General features: G+C 31.4%; 3 protein-coding genes across 3 annotated transcripts; 2 read left to right on the top strand and 1 right to left on the bottom strand.

Moving 5' to 3' along the window:
• The first annotated feature begins 3,410 nt into the window (after window positions 1–3,410).
• LOC125066874 lies at window positions 3,411–6,216 on the top strand. The gene is made up of 4 exons (XM_047675181.1): window positions 3,411–3,518; window positions 4,543–4,745; window positions 5,097–5,202; window positions 5,493–6,216. Exons 2-4 carry the CDS (start codon window positions 4,544–4,546, stop codon window positions 5,962–5,964), a joined length of 780 nt encoding a protein of 259 aa, XP_047531137.1. The 5' UTR covers window positions 3,411–3,518; window position 4,543; the 3' UTR covers window positions 5,965–6,216.
• A 901-nt stretch (window positions 6,217–7,117) lies between these two features.
• On the top strand, window positions 7,118–10,950 carry LOC125066905 (pleiotropic regulator 1). Its single transcript, XM_047675223.1, has 8 exons — window positions 7,118–7,366; window positions 7,915–8,039; window positions 8,240–8,461; window positions 8,794–8,880; window positions 9,085–9,170; window positions 9,576–9,770; window positions 9,996–10,316; window positions 10,730–10,950. The coding sequence occupies exons 1-8, from the start codon at window positions 7,251–7,253 to the stop codon at window positions 10,919–10,921; spliced, it is 1,344 nt and encodes a 447-aa protein (XP_047531179.1). The 5' UTR covers window positions 7,118–7,250; the 3' UTR covers window positions 10,922–10,950.
• LOC125066906 (tubulin-folding cofactor B) lies at window positions 10,831–13,842 on the bottom strand. Its single transcript, XM_047675225.1, has 5 exons — window positions 13,616–13,842; window positions 13,081–13,280; window positions 12,697–12,840; window positions 12,116–12,274; window positions 10,831–11,958 (listed from the first exon to the last, which is right to left on the bottom strand). Exons 1-5 carry the CDS (start codon window positions 13,736–13,738, stop codon window positions 11,841–11,843), a joined length of 744 nt encoding a protein of 247 aa, XP_047531181.1. The 5' UTR covers window positions 13,739–13,842; the 3' UTR covers window positions 10,831–11,840.
• Window positions 13,843–16,835: the final 2,993 nt, after the last annotated feature.

Here is a 16,835-nt window from a genome sequence, read left to right as displayed (position 1 = left end):
TTTAATGGGTTATTCTCAGGTCTCAGGTGTTTCTTTCCAAACAGTTGCTAGATGTTTTAAAGTTCAACAAGTTACGATAAGTAATCATTGTGTGTTCTCAAATCAAATATCATACAGTTTTTTTTTTATTTCACACAAGAGATCTTACTAAGTTCGCAAGAACTAAAAGTAACTAAAAACAAAAAAAGTGTACAAAGGCAGACTTATTCCAATAAGAGTCTTCGTCCATTCAACCTTTGAGTTACTGAGAGGAGAATTAAAGATGGTTGATAAAAATAATATGTAAGTGAAAATAGTTCTTATATTATAACGGTTCTAATGGTTTTAACATTGAATACAGATTTTGATCTTAACTTTGACTGATCAAATTGTAACAAATTAAAAGTATTTTTATGTTATTCAATAACCTTTTTAATTTTTATTTATTCAAATCGTATGATATTGTTTATCTTTAGATTCAGTCATACGATTTACGACTAAGTATACAAAGCCATTAATCCATCTTATACATGTATCTCTCTAAATTTTTTTATATTAATATATATATATATATATTCTAAAATTTGGTATTCTAGCAATAATATATTGCATTTATAAAAATAACATTCTAAATAATAATAACGGTACATATTATGAAATATACTTTGGTCCTCTTTTTATACACAAAATAATATCATCATAAGAGCACTTCTTAATCGTCGTGTTACAGTACTGAATTCATGTAAAGCTACCACCGGTTCGGAAAGTAATTTCTATCGAGAAGAAACGGAAAGAAACTCAATAGTTAGTCTTTTAAAAATCCTCGAGGTTGGTATATATATTAGTTACTTCTAATTTAGATAGTCATCATATAATTATGAGTTGAGTATTAAAAAAAAGTATATGTAAATGATTTTGTTTAAATAATTTCTCAATGTTTCATTTCGCTACGTCAGATTGAAATATCTGGTATAATACGAAAAACCAAAAAAAAAAAGAAAAATTAATAACGAAGCTTGAACAATTATCACACGTAACCCTAATAATTCTGAAGTAATCCAATTGTAAGTTCGAAAGTCGCTGGAAAGTAGAGTAGAAAATGCATTTCCTTTATGAAAAAGCCTTCACAAATGCGAGATGAAAGACGCGCAGACCTGCATAATGTTACAGAGGAAGCCTTACTTAATTAAATTCCTTTTACCCTGTATCTACGATACTGATTATAGAACTCATAGAAAATAGATGAAAACAATATACGAAATTCATAACCTGAAATGGAGTGGTTGCCATTGGATTGAAAACCTATTTAATATTCAAGACAAAATAATGAAATTAAAAATAGAAATAACAATTTTTTACTTAAATAAGGTCTGTATATACTACCAGTAAAAAATGTTTTACGAATATAGCTATTACTTCCTTAAAAATATATGTATGTACATGTTTCCAAAAATCGGCTACAACATAAATAAAATTAGTAACCGAGATATATATATATATATATTGTGGCCGTCGGCCGAAGTTCATTTTTTTTGTTAGTAGCATATATGATATTTAAGTAAACATGTTTCTTATCAATTAGGAGTTAAGTTTGTTATGTACATACTTAGAATATACAAGTACTTATGTTCGACCTTTTAAGGGTCAATATCCTTACAACAAATATTTGACAAAATACAAATAAAATAATATATTTGAAAGCTAAATTTATATTAAAAAAAAAATAGATAATTAAACCTTAACCTGTGTCATGGAGTAAACCATTTAACGTAATTATTTAGTACTAGTGTTCGCCTTCGTCTTCGCCTGCGTTTTGGAAACGGTCTTAGTTTTTTAGATATAAAAAGGAACCTATGTCCTTCCTTGGAGTTCAAGCTTGCTTCATACCAAATTACATCAAATTCGGTTCAGTAGTTTGACCCTGAAAGCGTAAAAGACAGAGTTACTCACATTTATAATATGTATATAGATAAATTTGTCTGACGCTTATGTATTAAAGTAATAAAGTATAAATAGTGATATTTTAATGTCACCTCTAATTATGTCTGATAATGAAAGTGTGGCTAACGATAGACTATAAAATTGATAATAGTTATAATCTTTCAATAGGCATTCATATATTGTAACTAGTTGTCGCCCGCGGCGTTGTTCGCGCTTTAGGGGTTGATCGTCAAATGTTAGGAATTAAAAATGTAGCCATTTTCCTTCCTTAGATTTCAAGCTTGCTTCGTACCGGATTTCATCAAATTCGATTCAGTGATTTGGATCTTAAAGATCAACAGACGGACAGACAGACTTTCGAATTTATAATATTAGTATAGATTTTGTCATTTTAAATACCTATATATACAAGCCATGTTGAAATCTAATGTCAAATTTAATTTAAATATAATAGATGTAACGTTGTATAAATTAAAATAGTGGAAAAACATTCGTGTTTTGAGTGCAAAAAAGCCGTGATTGGTATTTAATTATAAAGGATAAGTAAATGTATCTACAGGCACAGGCACAAGCACAACGTATATAAAAACCACATGGGTTTCATGGTGAGCAGTAGCGCTGACCCTGGGGTGGACCGAAAGGGCATTCGCCAAAGGAGCCAAAAGGCAAGGGGCATCAAAATAGTAATGTCAGTTTCAACCGAAAATAAAATTATATAGACATCTCTTGAGATTCTCAGAGCGCAACTACAACCGCAACCATTGTGTGGTCAAAATAAGTTTATTTTTATATAAGGCCATGAAGAGACATAATTTAGACAAATAATATCGCTGTTGTAAAGCCTCTAATAATGGCCATTAATACCATAGTATCATATTGAGTAGATAACAATTGCCCCCAAAAATTATTTTATTTTTATCCTAATAACGGCAGGCAGGGTCCAGTGTAGGTAGACGACATATTACAATATTGATGATTTATACATTAATTTTCCTGTGACACTTTCCATATTGATATTCGATAACCATTAGTGAGTTCTAATTTTATACCCTCTCATGTCATAGGATAAATATCTGAATATAGGATTCACTAGTTATACCTAGGTCCTAATTCCTTTAATGTCGTTAGCAAATCATTATTGTACCTCAGCCCACATATAAGAGAGCGCCGTCACATTACTTTGAATTCACTTTAAACCCTCTCAAACTTGCAGCGTTTAAGAGCAATGAAAAGAGACGACAATAGCTGCTTAACTCTCACTTCTAGCTAACACATACCCCTAGTACAAGGGGTCGCAAAATCTGTTCCCGCGCTTGCGCGAATCAATAACTCGGAGTATTCAATTCTATCACATGACAGTTAGCTCTTTGCATCGTGTACATTACTTCCTCCAATAGCTGCCTTAAAGATAATGTATTGTAAAAACAAGTAATGTATACCGTTTTATGTTTTAAAGTATTCGTTGGACGTCTAACATTTTTAGAGTTGAGGTCTAACTTTGCGCCTGCGTTCTACATCCATGGACCATTTTGGGAAAGTGTTACTAAATAACGACATAAAGTGGTGCTTTTTTGAGGAAATCCTTAGAAAAATCCGATGTAAGTTATTTTAGTTATTATTGTTTGATAGCATTAATGAGATTGGCTTCTTGTATATTAAAACTTTAATATTTTAATATTCTACTTCTTCTTTTTACACATTCGCTAGACTTTGTTAGAGTTATTGATTCTTATACGACATTTTGGTTTTTCTAAACGCGGGTTTTTAGTTATATCACAAATACTAATTGTCATTTACCAAAAACAATTATATTTGTGTTATAAAAAAAGGATATTAAGTATTTTATACTTTCTTAATTATTTTTAATTTTACCGGAGACACCTGTTTTAAATGTATTAAACTACTGTTACTGACGATTCTTTATGAAACATTTTTGAGCTATACCATATTATATATTACCCATAAAAAATGTCATCTTTTCAAAAGATTTTTCTGCGTTTCCCAGCGTCGGGATTACCTATTCGATTCTGAAGAAATCATAAATATTAGTACTTAACGATATTAAATTAATAAATATTATAATAATTAGATAATAAAATAGATTTCACTTTGGTTTCCTCAAAATTGATATATTTATAGGAATTTAGTTTAATAAATACGTAAATTAAAAAAATACCTTTGATAAGATGACAATAATAACTTTCATTAGAACTTCGCATCCAACATCTCCAAACATCTTACTGAACTTTAACCTCATACCGTACAATTACATAAAAAATACAATTTATATACGTACTGCCGGCGTTTAATATTATTGATGAAATAAAATAAATAACAATATTTTTGTCCAAATATCGTATCAGATATCTACTAGCAATATGGCTTGCATAACTAATTTAAACATTTTCAATAGAATTGCTACAGTTTCTTCGCCACAACAGACAAAAAATACTTTAAAAATAGCTCCTAAATATCCCACGGTCGGGAAAAAACTCAACTTAAGATGTTTGGAGCTGTTCCGCTGAAGCAGATAGACATATATATATATCGCAGAAGAATTTTAATTACATTACTAAAATTATAATACAAAGGTAGTCTCATAATAATAAATATGCTGTACAGAATGTCGTGTGGGGCAGAATGTCTGTCCCTTGGTCCGCCACCAGACTCCATCGTGCACATGCCACCACCACCTTTACCAGCGTTTTTGGCCAATATTGCTAACTTGACACCGCCATGCCGTGCGTCCAAGTGCCCCCCATTTCAAAACCATGAAGACAACGCATTGTTTCCCGGAGTTGAATACCACGAACTGCCTCGACACGGTAAGCACAATTGAGTATAAGCCCAGTACCAGTACTATACATTCGTAGTAAAATTATATATATTCTCACTACTGCCTTATATTCACTAAGCCGTCATTTGCGTGAACAGACAGACATACAACATTATAAAAATATACATTATACAAGTAAACTTTCACAAGCAGTTTTTTTAATTTTACAAATTAAACGTGATTTACATTGGTGATTAAAGAAAAAACAAATAACTTCTTATCATTTATTAATCCTGCATTGGTTTTATTTTTTATAAATTGGAATAATATCGATTTTTTGTCCACGCCTATGCAGATTTTTGTGTTATGCAATTAAATTTTTATTATTTAATTTCTACAGAACCAGCTGGAAGCGACGACACGTGGTTCCTGGTTCTAATTACCTGCTGTATCGCTGTTCTCTGCATCGCGGCATTGCTGGCGTTGTTTTTGCTCAAATGCCGAGAGTACATAACCATTATATTTTATTAATATTATCATTTTATTCCTTTTAATACAAATATTATTTTTATTCTGAGTAATCCAATCCCATCAAATTTCATTAACTATTATTAAAGACTTTGTGTTCCGAAGTCCGAACCCACGCGAGGCTAAAAATAATCCTCAATTAATTTGATAGCTCAACTATAAAAAAAACTTAGAGATGATTGATAACCTTAAACCACCTTAAACCTTAAACCACCTTAAAAGTTAATTAATTGAATAGTAATAAAAAGATTTTTATTTGATCTTGCAGAGCTCGTGGTGGATGCAAATCTGGCACTGGTAAGGCAGGCGGCTCCAACGCCCTATACGGGAGCGCAGCGCTTGACTCGCGCGTGCTCTGGGCGGCGCTCACCCCTCGCGGCACGAGACATTTCGTCGCCGACACCTACCCGCACGACGAGACGGAGGACCATCACTACGAATGTGTCGAGCCACCTCTCTACAAACTCGGCCCACCCGAAGATTTAACCATTACAAGACACTTCAACGTCGAATACGAGGATCCTGCACCCTTAATCGAAAGCTACTCCGATAGAACAGAAGAGTACTTCAGGAATGGAATGGAGACCCTACGTCGGGGAAACCGCCCTCTAGTCTCCTCTCCGACCAGAATCGAGAGACCTAATCTTCCCCCGTTGAATCTGCAACCGAGAACACTTAGACGTGCCCCTCATTCCCGCCGAGTAAGCGATGCGAACAATTCGGAAAAATCGGCCATCTGAACCGAAAATGGCGCGGTTTTTTCCGTCGCCGATTCAACCGATATCGATTACGAATGGTCGATAACCGATTCCAATGTGGACCGACTCGTTTGAGGACCATTTGTAAAACAAAAATACAACAATTACAGATAGATCAGATAAAATACGAAGATATCAAAAAAAGATTTTAATATTTGTGATGACTGTTAATGTGATTTCCTATTTAAGTTATTTTTCTTTATTTTAAGACAACATGTTTTTTTTATATTATAAATAATTAGAAAAAAATACCTAATACTAATTAAAATTTTGGGATTTATACATATTTAATATTTATTACAAAGAATTATTTTCTGTAAATACAATCTATTATTATAATACTAAGAAATGTGCAATGTAAATGCTTGTAACCGCCTAGCCATAGGTCTAGATCATAACAATCACATTTTATACCTAGTCAAAAAACATAATTTTAATAAAATTTTCACCTCTTAGCTATAAATACTTTAAATTTAAATGTATTTTTAATCACAACTAAGCACTGTCAATAAATTATCTAAAACAATAGTTAAAATAACGAATAGTTCATAAATCAAGCTGTTTTGTAGTATTCATAAAATAGGTACTTTACAAACTAGAATTTTATAAACTTATGTGTATTTAAAGTGTTTACAATACAGCAATATTTTAAGCATATAATATTGTCTTATAAAATTAAATATAGTTTATACAGAATAAAATTGGCTACAAATTACATCTTATACTGATTTAAGCCTGTTATTTTTTTCTTTTTTCAGTTCAATTAATGTATTCACATGATTGATTTATAATTATAATACGATGGTCGACAGTAAACAAAAAAGCCTATTAGCTTATCTCGACGCCATTTACTTTTTTAATAGAAGAGTTCTTTTATAAATATATAAAGTTCGATTATATATTAAACAAAAACTTATTAAATTATTAGTAATAACAGCCAAAATTTGTTTACCTTACCATGTTGTTAATCACTTTGATATTAAATTCTATCTAAAGGCCACCGCAACAACCAACTAAATTCGAAATAAACAAAAAGAACAATGAATACGAAACATAACTAGCGAAAACATGAGTAATCTGTGAAAACTGCAAATGTACAGTTGACACATGACTGTTGACAGACAAATAGATGGTTTGTATGTATGGAGACTGACGCCGTTTGTGCTTTTTAACCTTTAGTATATTTTTATGTAAAGTGAAGTTTAAAAATAAATTTAACATAATTTTGTTGAATATTATGATATAGGCCGATTAATAGAATCATCAAAATGGCTGACGAAGTTATAAAACATTCAGTGCATACGCTTGTATTTCGATCTTTAAAGAGATCGCATGATATGTTTCTTTCTAACCAAAGTATGTTGCCGCCTATTGACGAAAAAGCGTAAGTACCTATTATTGAACTGTAACATAAAATGCTACCTATCATAAAACATAAGACTTAGTAATCACTTTAATTCTATCAATAACTTTATTTTCCCTCCAACTAGACTAGATAATAACTCACTTGTAAATATGATATATATCCTATATAAAACTCTTTATAGGGCTTGACAGTACCCAATTTAAATTTTAGCATAATAAATAATTTTGTAATGCTAAACTGAATAAACAATTTAACCAATATATAAAACTTCATACTAGAAGCTGCAGCGCGTTTTGGAGAAGCTGTTAGTATATAATAATATAACATGTAGCTATACTATGCAGTTTCATCTTCATTTATATATTTATATTTTCAACTTAAATTATTATTAAAGTGACAGGTGGTACAGCATTTTGGTAATGCTTGTCTACATACGAACCTGTTAAATTATAATTCATGTGTTCTGCCAATTGAGACATCTTGGCTTCATATAAAAATAATAATACATTACATTTCATTACATTACGTAATAATATTACAGCAAATGTATTTTTAAATATTCATAGAGAGAAAATATTAAGATCTGTAAAGGCAAGGGATAGTTATGGACAAGTCATGTCTGCGGTACAGAAAGCACAAGCCATCAAGCAACTGGAAGCATTGAACAGACCAGACACTCCACATGATACTGGTAAGCATATAATATTGTGTAAAGTAGAAAATAATAGGAATGTTTTTATTGTATGACATTACTTAAAAATTACATTTGATGTTTATTTGATTATGAGGTCTTATTCTTGTCCATTTAGTAGTAATAAAAATGAATTTATTTCAACAAAATAAATTTCATATAACACATACTAATTCTAAATTATTTTATATGATCAATAGATATAGCAGAATCAGCAGCTCTAGGTTCAGATGGTGCTATGCTACCATACAGTGCTCCCACAAACCCAACACCCACTGCCATTATCTCAGCTCCGCGGAAAGCACCAACAATGCCACGACCCAAATGGCATGCGCCTTGGAAACTTTTCAGAGTCATATCTGGACATCTAGGGTGGGTGCGCTGTGTTGCAGTTGAGCCGGGCAATGAGTGGTTTGCTACAGGTATCTATTTTATTTATATATTACTATATTCTCTAACTATTATACTGAGTGAGAACCCAAACTTCACACATACCAACAAACAGCAATACTTAGAATTGTTGTGTTCAAGTTTGAAGTGGGTGCATGAGCTAGTGAAACTACAGGCACAAGGACATAACATCTCGCTTTCTAAGGTTGGTGACATACTTGGTGCACAGTAGTGTCATTGTCTAGTGGTAGTGGTAACCACTTACCATCAGGAGGCTCATATACCAATTCTTAACTATATAACAATTCTACTTTATAAGAATAAAAATGTTTAGAATGTAATCTCTACTCTCATTCTCTTTTAGGTGCTGCCGACAGAGTTATAAAAATATGGGACTTGGCCACTGGTAAATTAAAAGTATCTCTCACAGGACATGTGAGCACCGTTAGAGGTATATTTTTGTATTCATTAAAATGTATCATAATGCAAAATATTTGACATAACATAAACAAAATATTTTATAACACTCTTGTCATTTTTGTTCCTAAGAAAGGCAGACACATCATTACAATTTTAACTTAATGTTCTGGCCAAATTAAATAACATGTTTATTGCTAAATAACATACTAATGTCTATCTTTAATATTTTTTGCAGGCCTGGAAGTATCCTCTAGACATCCATATTTATTCAGTTGCGGTGAAGATAGACAAGTAAAGTGCTGGGATCTGGAATATAATAAGGTAAATAATAAAATAGAAATTAATCATTTATTTCAAGGTATTTGTTGCAAGTTTTTGGTCAAATTTTATGTAGTCTATTCCAATTTCTAACAACTAGAACACAAAAACCAAACAAACAACATTTGACATCGAATTGACGCTATATCATTGGTCGAGAGCTTGAATAATAATTTATGACATTCTTTATGGATTTGCGACAAAATGCCGTTTTGAAAGTCGACGTCTGTCGACGAATCTGTTATCGAAATATAGCTATTAGCAAATCGCGTGGCATACGTAAATCAAAGGTGTTTGTTTTATTTATTTTTCAATTGGAATAGATTATAGGTAATTAATGAAATAATAATCATAATGGTCAATGTATCAGATTTTTAGAATATTTGAATGAGTATCGTAATACGTCAGGTGATCCGGCACTACCACGGGCACCTGTCGGCGGTGTACACGCTGGCGCTGCACCCCACCATCGACGTGCTGGTGACGGCGGGGCGCGACGCCACGGCGCGCGTGTGGGACCTGCGCAGCAAGGCCAACGTGCACACTCTGGCCGGACACACCGACACCGTGGCCTCGCTGGCGTGCCAGTCGGCCGAACCGCAGGTGACGCACAGAATTATATTAGTGTCGCCATACCTTACGACCCAAGTTGAAAAACTTCTACACTGTCACCAGTTGGTTGCAAGTTATTGGAATTACTTTAAGTTAAATTATTGCAAAAAATGGGTACTTCAATTCATGTTATTGCACAATCAGAAAACTTAATAACAATTTCATTCTAACTTGAGTTATGTGAGAGACAATAAATATATTTTAATAACTTTTTAGATAATAACTGGCTCACATGACTCCACGATCCGGCTCTGGGATTTAGCAGCGGGCAAGTCAATGTGTACGCTCACCAATCATAAAAAGTCCGTTCGAAGCATTGTCATCCACCCGTCCCTCTACACCTTCGCTTCAGCGTCTCCTGACAACATCAAGCAGTGGAAATGTCCAGAGGGGAAATTTATTCAGAACTTGTCAGGGCATAATGCAATAGTAAACTGTATGGCGGTCAATCCGGAAGGAGTACTGGTTAGTGGAGGAGACAATGGAACCATGTACTGCTGGGATTGGAGGACAGGATACAACTTCCAGAGATTACAAGTGAGTAGTTAGAAATATGAATAATGTTATTTGTGTTTATTTGTCCTGTTTCTTTATATAAGGAAAAATTAAATTTTACTGGGATGGTAGAATCTCTTACTGTCACTATAAAAACGAATGAGATTTATATGTGTTACGAAGTCACATAACTCCAAAACTACTGGTTATTGAAATGAATCATTTATTTATTCAATAAAGGCCTCAGGTATTAATACATAAATCGGCCATTTCCTAAATTTTTTTTTAATGATACTTATTCACTTAATAATAAATAATTACACTGCACCCATATTATTGTTGTAACCACATCACCATTTTATTACAAATTTCATATTCTTATGTGAGCTTCACTCAAATTGACATCCCAGGTTAAATTTCACATATTAATCAATTAAAAAATGTATTTGTTCCAGTCTGCAGTACAACCAGGCTCCATGGACAGCGAGGCGGGCATCTTCGCGATGACGTTCGACCATTCCGGCTCCAGACTCATCACCGCGGAGGCCGATAAGACCATCAAGATCTATCGCGAGGATGACTCCGCCTCCGAAGAGACACATCCCATTAACTGGCGACCAGAGATATTGAAGCGAAGAAAATTCTAGACTGATTAAATGAATATTTTTGACATTGATTTTTTGTTATTATTTAAATCGACATAATATATTATAAAGCTAATCTTAAAAAACAAAATAACAGGTATTTGATAGACAGTTCATAGCAAAAAACAGTGTTTTATTGTATTTGGTGCGTAAAGAAAGATTGGCCATATAAATTTACGCTAAGACGCGCATGGAGCGAGACAGTGGCCGTAGTTACATGTTGATAAATATTGAAAATTATATAAAACCGGCTTATACCGGCATTTAGCCGACTTAAATAAATAATATTTTCATTTTGATTATAGGGTGGGTATATGTTGTTAAATGAAGAATTGTAAAATTGTCATTATTCTCATTTATTTGAAATTACAGAGTAACTGAATTTATTGTAACTTGACAATTTATTTTTAGTAGATCAAGTCTATTAGAATCGCGTTATAATTTTGTGGAATGTTAATACATATAAATTTACATGTAACGTAATACAATCAATTAAAAATTATCAATACAAATTTTAATTTTAGTAAAAAAAATATATTTTTGAAAACATGATTGTGCAATGTAAAAGTAAAGTTCTTAAAAATGAACTCACCAGCGAACAGTGAAAAAGCATAAATTAGACAATAATTATACATTTACTAAATCTATGATTATGTTTAAGCACCTACATAAGTATGTATAATATAAAAATAATTGATTTCATCAGTGGCATTGCAGACCAATTGTATTCAACTAACACTTATCGTTACATTGTAATTCTAAATATGAATTGAGTAATATTAGCAATATTATATGTTTTTATGTAATTAAAAATATGATCAAAAAGCAATTATATGAATGCTCAGGTTGGTTTCAAAACGTTAGTATAATGCCACTGATGAATAATTTAGACCATTATTCTCTTTTCTTGTGCTCGAAATGTTCATATCTCATCTTCCAAGTCAAACTCCTCCACTGGAAAGTCCCCCACAGTGACATACATTGGTTTGACGAAACCTCCATATTTAGGTGGGCAGGTGAAATACCTCTTGCCATTGACCCTGAAAATATGAACTTTTGAACAAAAACATTCCCAAAAATATGTATTGTTTAGCCAATTCCGCTAACAGCGTACAAAGACGGGTCTTTATGTCTCGATTAGTGGAACTCCACTGTATTTGCAAGAAAATGTAGCATAGCATAATATGTTGTACTCACGAGCCATCGTTCTTCCCGCGCGGCTCGTCGTACTGCACGCCGATCCACAGTCCGCGCGCGTTGTCCAGCGGCCCGTTGTAGCGCACGGTGGCGCGGCGCGTGCCCTGCGCCGGCACTCGCACCTCGCAGCGCGCCCCCACCAGAACTGCTTCCGCTAACCTGTTATAATTTAAAACATTGCTTTAAAAGAACATTATTCCTTATATTTAGGCTATTTCTTTGATGGTTGCCTACATTAAAGTGAAATATTTATTGCTTAAAACCTACGAATTATATGATTGGTCTCTTATTTAAAATTAAAATCATCTGTTCAAAATATTTAAATAATCAACTTTTAACATAATGTATTTTAATATGTGTAAACATAATTACAATTTTTTATTTAGTGTACAATATTTTTTATAATGGAGACCTAAATTGATTTAAAGTAATGCAAATTTTAATTTATCTATCAATTTTTACAATACTGAATTAATATTAAAAAATTATATATATATATATTCATAAAATTTAAAATACTATTACTAATAAATAAAACCCTCTAAATCCTCTACACTATAGAAAGTATAAAAGTTACATACTTAGCTTCTTCCTCAACTTCCTTTTGCTGTTGCTCTTTCATTTTGTTTGTTTCTTCTTCATTGTATTTGCCAAGTTTGTTACGTTGGAGAAATGAACGTAGAGTATCACCTTTTTTTTCATATTCTTCTTCCGACAAACGGAATCTACAATTAAAAGTTTGCAAATATTTATTTGAAGAACTAGTAATATATATATATATATAAAGGAATATCTGGTAACATGGCTAGAAATAGAGATTAATAGAAGAGAAAAAAGCACCGCTGTTACTTGGGAACAACTTTACACTAACTTTCAAACAAAGCACAAATAAATGATATATCATTCTGTATTTAGAATAAAATAATCATTATATAATATTTCTATACTAATATTTTAGTAATTACCTTTCTGCACTATCAGAATCTGCAAAATCTTTAAACAAGGTGAAATTATCTGTGACATGTATCCGCATCCCATCATCAATTGGGTAAGAACCAAGCAAGGCATCATCATTGTTTATGTCACACACAAAATTATTTTTGCTGTCATAAACTTTAAGTTTCATTGTTGAAGCTGAGCCACCAGTTAGAAGCTCTAATTTAGTCTAAAAAAAAATAGTGATTTTAATAAAGATAAATAAATTTTATGGTTAGCAAAGTTAATATAATTATTGTATAACAGTTATCTGTTGATAATTTTTAAAACAAGTTACACTGTGTTTAAATACAAATCAAGTAGTGTGAAAAAATATAAGTTCCAAAAAAAATAATTGTGAACTTATTTATAAATAATCGACTAATATTTTAAATGAGATATTTCTTTATATTGTTCTTACGGTAGCGGTTAAATTTTTATCGTACTTAAATTATAATTTATATACCAATTACAAAATACATTTTTATAACAATAGCTCAAATAAATTTTGTGAATCATAGTTACCTTAAATTCATGTATTGTAATTCCTTTTTTAAATCTGCGTTCCACCGGAGCTGCATCGTCGCTGTCCGATTTTGTTATTTGAACATTTATAAAATCTTGAGTTATGACCTGAATTCCTTCCATAATTTAAGCAAAATATAGATGCCGGTTTAAAGATCTCTTTGTTCCGATAAAATTCAATAATCAAAAAAAGATAGACATTAGACAATGACAAATTTATTTATGTCAATTGTCAGGCCAGGTACTGACAGTGACAACTGACACTGATTCCAAACATATATATGAAGATTATTAATAGCTGTTTTAGTTACTATTGACAGGTTGTCTATTGGTAAGATTTATTCCACTGTGATCGGGGTCAATAGAAACGATAAGTATTAAAACGAAAGAGAAACCCATTTAAAACTAAAGTTGTTTGGTCTCATGAATATTACGGTCAGACTAAGGTGAATTACAGAAGTTCTAGAAATGCGAATATACTTTGGGTAAATTTTATTCCAATCATAGAAATGAAATAAAAATACACAACTTTGATATGGAATTGTCGTGATATCATAGAGCTTGGATAATATATGTTATTCATTATGAATTCGTAAAATGAAAACTCTTGAGAAATCTTAGTCAACAATTAGAAATTATAAAACAACATACAACTTATCCAAAAATTTGCTATCTCGGTTTCCTTGCATTTTCAAATGAATAATGTTATGGCCGCACTAGTGTTTTAGTTTATTACTAAGCTGTTGCTGTTGGAGCTGTATATAGTACATAACATAGCAGACCTATTAAATGGAATTTGTAAATCAAAGGATATTTTTGTCTCTGCTCTTTCTTCTATTAAATAATAGAAAGTGAACTTATATGAATGCATTACAAATTTCATAAAAAAAATAATAATGTACAGTGTTTGCAAATACCTTACGTTCCTCAGCGCTAAACTTTGTAAATAATTTATTATATTTAATGTAAATGTGTAAAACAATTAGCATAGTCAATGTTAAATACTGTTCCTACTCTAAAATTAAAAATTGTACTGAAATCTTGTATTTTATAATAATTTTGATTATATTTACACCAATAATACCTAATTATACTTATTTGATAGAAAACGCGAAGAAACATATTATTATTCGTTTAGATATTTAATTATTTCAAAGTTAAACTCTATTTATAAGACCATATGCTTGTAATGCCATCTATGATTATCTCTTGTAATACATCAATTATTATATATGTATATAAACTAAACAAAAAACAAACTAAAAACTGCTAAATGCCATTTTTACATATTGTTCGGTACAGTTTTGTATAGTTACATTTTTTTATCTAATAGGTAGGCGGACCGGCAAATGGGCCACCGATGTTAAGTGGTCACCACCTGTAGACATTGGAACTCTGTTAGAAAAATTAACCATCCCTTACATCGCCAATATACCACCGACCTTTGGAACTAAGATGTTATGTCCGTTGCGCCTATAGTTTACACTGGCTGACTTACCCTTCAAACCAGAACACTATACATGGTATTAAGTAAAGCTGCTTGGTGGCAAAATATCTGAGTGGGTGGTAACTGGTAGACGGGTTTGCACAAAGCCCTACAACCAAGTACAATTTCTAAATACTTTATTTCAGAAATATAAATACTTTATATCGATTGATCAGGTATATATTAAGAATTTCGAATTGTATTTCTTAGTACAATAACATTTTAACAACCCTGGTAAATTTTAATAAGGTTGAGTAATTGAGTGTTTAAAATTAGGCAAAACAGTTATAAGGATATTTTAATATGTTCCAGATGCTTTTGCTTTGAATCTAAAGTGAGCAAAGCTTTATAAAAAAAGTAACATTTCAATTCAAAATAATGATCAACTGTAAGTATGTAATTTGATTTAATTATGATATGATAAATAATGTTTCAAAACGGACACAGCTTTATATTTCGTCCCATAGTCCCTTTGTTGATTTCGTTATTGTAGTCATCATAGTTCCATACTGGATATAGTAGCCCGTGGTTCCACGAGCACCTTTAAGCTGAAACTCATACTAGAAAACAAAAACAACTATACAATGCGTGCAAAATTGACCCCGACGAGAATATTATTTGAACGTGATCTCTGAAAATGTATCCGTTAACAAAAATCCGCGATGAATTTTATAATTTTTTTATTCAAGCACAAGTATGACAAACATTTAGCATGCATTATATTTGCTCAAGTATATAATAAGCTACGATATTTAATGTGATTTCTCATATATTTTATTAAATCTTCTATGACCCCTATAAAACTATAATTAAAATATATACTTTACATATTATTATATAAACAGCTGAATGATATCAATTTTAAAATGTAAAATATCTTTATATAAACACTCCCTAGTCTACAAAATATTCATTGCGAATATTAATAAAGATACATCTATAAATTTATTAAGTTGTTAGTATCTACGATTTAGCTTATTAGACAAAACTATCTTTCAATTGGGTCTACCTTCACCAAGTAAGGAATAAAACATTAAAATAAAGTATTAATATCAATTTTTTGATATCATTGAATAAAAATAACCTAAGATATGTCGCTCCTCACAATTTGAACGATACAAGTTTGAAACTAAAAATAAAATCTACTTCACAGTGTCAAAATATACAAGTTATTTTTTGTTTAAGATAATATGCAGCGAAGAATGAAATTATTTAATAGGTTGTTCTGTAAATCGCTCGTTATAATCTTCAATTCTTCTTTATTTTTGTTCATACGACGAAATCCAGATATTTCCAGTTGATTCGGGCGACGCGAACGTCATCGTCGAGGCCTTTGCACACATTGATAGCGATATTATTATCATGTCGGAATGAAAAATCGAGACAAGTATAGTGAAATATATTTATATGTTAGTGAATTAAAAACTTTTAAATGTTAATTATTACAAAATCTCATTCCGACATAACAAAGTAAATATAAAAATTAGACGCCCGCCGAGTACAACAGTGCCAAGATTCATTCAATTTTGTCAGAAAATGTTGCTATATTTTTTAAATTGTTTTAAATTGTAACACAGTTTAATTTTTGTATTACAACATTTTCTTTACTCTTTTTCTGATTAATTTTTTTGAAACATCTCAGAAAAGGAGTTAAACTCATATTCGATAATGCATCACTATGAGAATATCATTTTAATATTCACTTAGTGTGTTTGAAAATATTTTAAATATAAT

The sequence above is a fragment of the Vanessa atalanta genome, chromosome 10 (genome assembly GCF_905147765.1).
Source record: "Vanessa atalanta chromosome 10, ilVanAtal1.2, whole genome shotgun sequence".
NCBI lineage: Eukaryota > Metazoa > Arthropoda > Insecta > Lepidoptera > Nymphalidae > Vanessa > Vanessa atalanta.
This window is presented reverse-complemented; position numbering and strand designations above follow the sequence as displayed.

What these genes read in the sequence shown, in the direction of transcription:
- LOC125066874 (XM_047675181.1), top strand. Translation starts at nt 4,544, where the DNA reads ATGTCGTGTGGGGCAGAATGTCTGTCCCTTGGTCCGCCACCAGACTCC. An exon ending in CCACGAACTGCCTCGACACG is followed by an intron (nt 4,746 to 5,096) that starts GTAAGCACAATT and finishes TAATTTCTACAG; the next exon opens with AACCAGCTGGAAGCGACGAC. An exon ending in TTTTTGCTCAAATGCCGAGA is followed by an intron (nt 5,203 to 5,492) that starts GTACATAACCAT and finishes TTGATCTTGCAG; the next exon opens with AGCTCGTGGTGGATGCAAAT.
- LOC125066905 (XM_047675223.1), top strand. Translation starts at nt 7,251, where the DNA reads ATGGCTGACGAAGTTATAAAACATTCAGTGCATACGCTTGTATTTCGA. An exon ending in CAATGAGTGGTTTGCTACAG is followed by an intron (nt 8,462 to 8,793) that starts GTATCTATTTTA and finishes ATTCTCTTTTAG; the next exon opens with GTGCTGCCGACAGAGTTATA. An exon ending in GGGATCTGGAATATAATAAG is followed by an intron (nt 9,171 to 9,575) that starts GTAAATAATAAA and finishes GTAATACGTCAG; the next exon opens with GTGATCCGGCACTACCACGG.
- LOC125066906 (XM_047675225.1), bottom strand. Translation starts at nt 13,738, where the DNA reads ATGGAAGGAATTCAGGTCATAACTCAAGATTTTATAAATGTTCAAATA. An exon ending in TTACAATACATGAATTTAAG is followed by an intron (nt 13,281 to 13,615) that starts GTAACTATGATT and finishes ATTTTTTTTTAG; the next exon opens with ACTAAATTAGAGCTTCTAAC. An exon ending in GAAGTTGAGGAAGAAGCTAA is followed by an intron (nt 12,275 to 12,696) that starts GTATGTAACTTT and finishes AAATTATAACAG; the next exon opens with GTTAGCGGAAGCAGTTCTGG.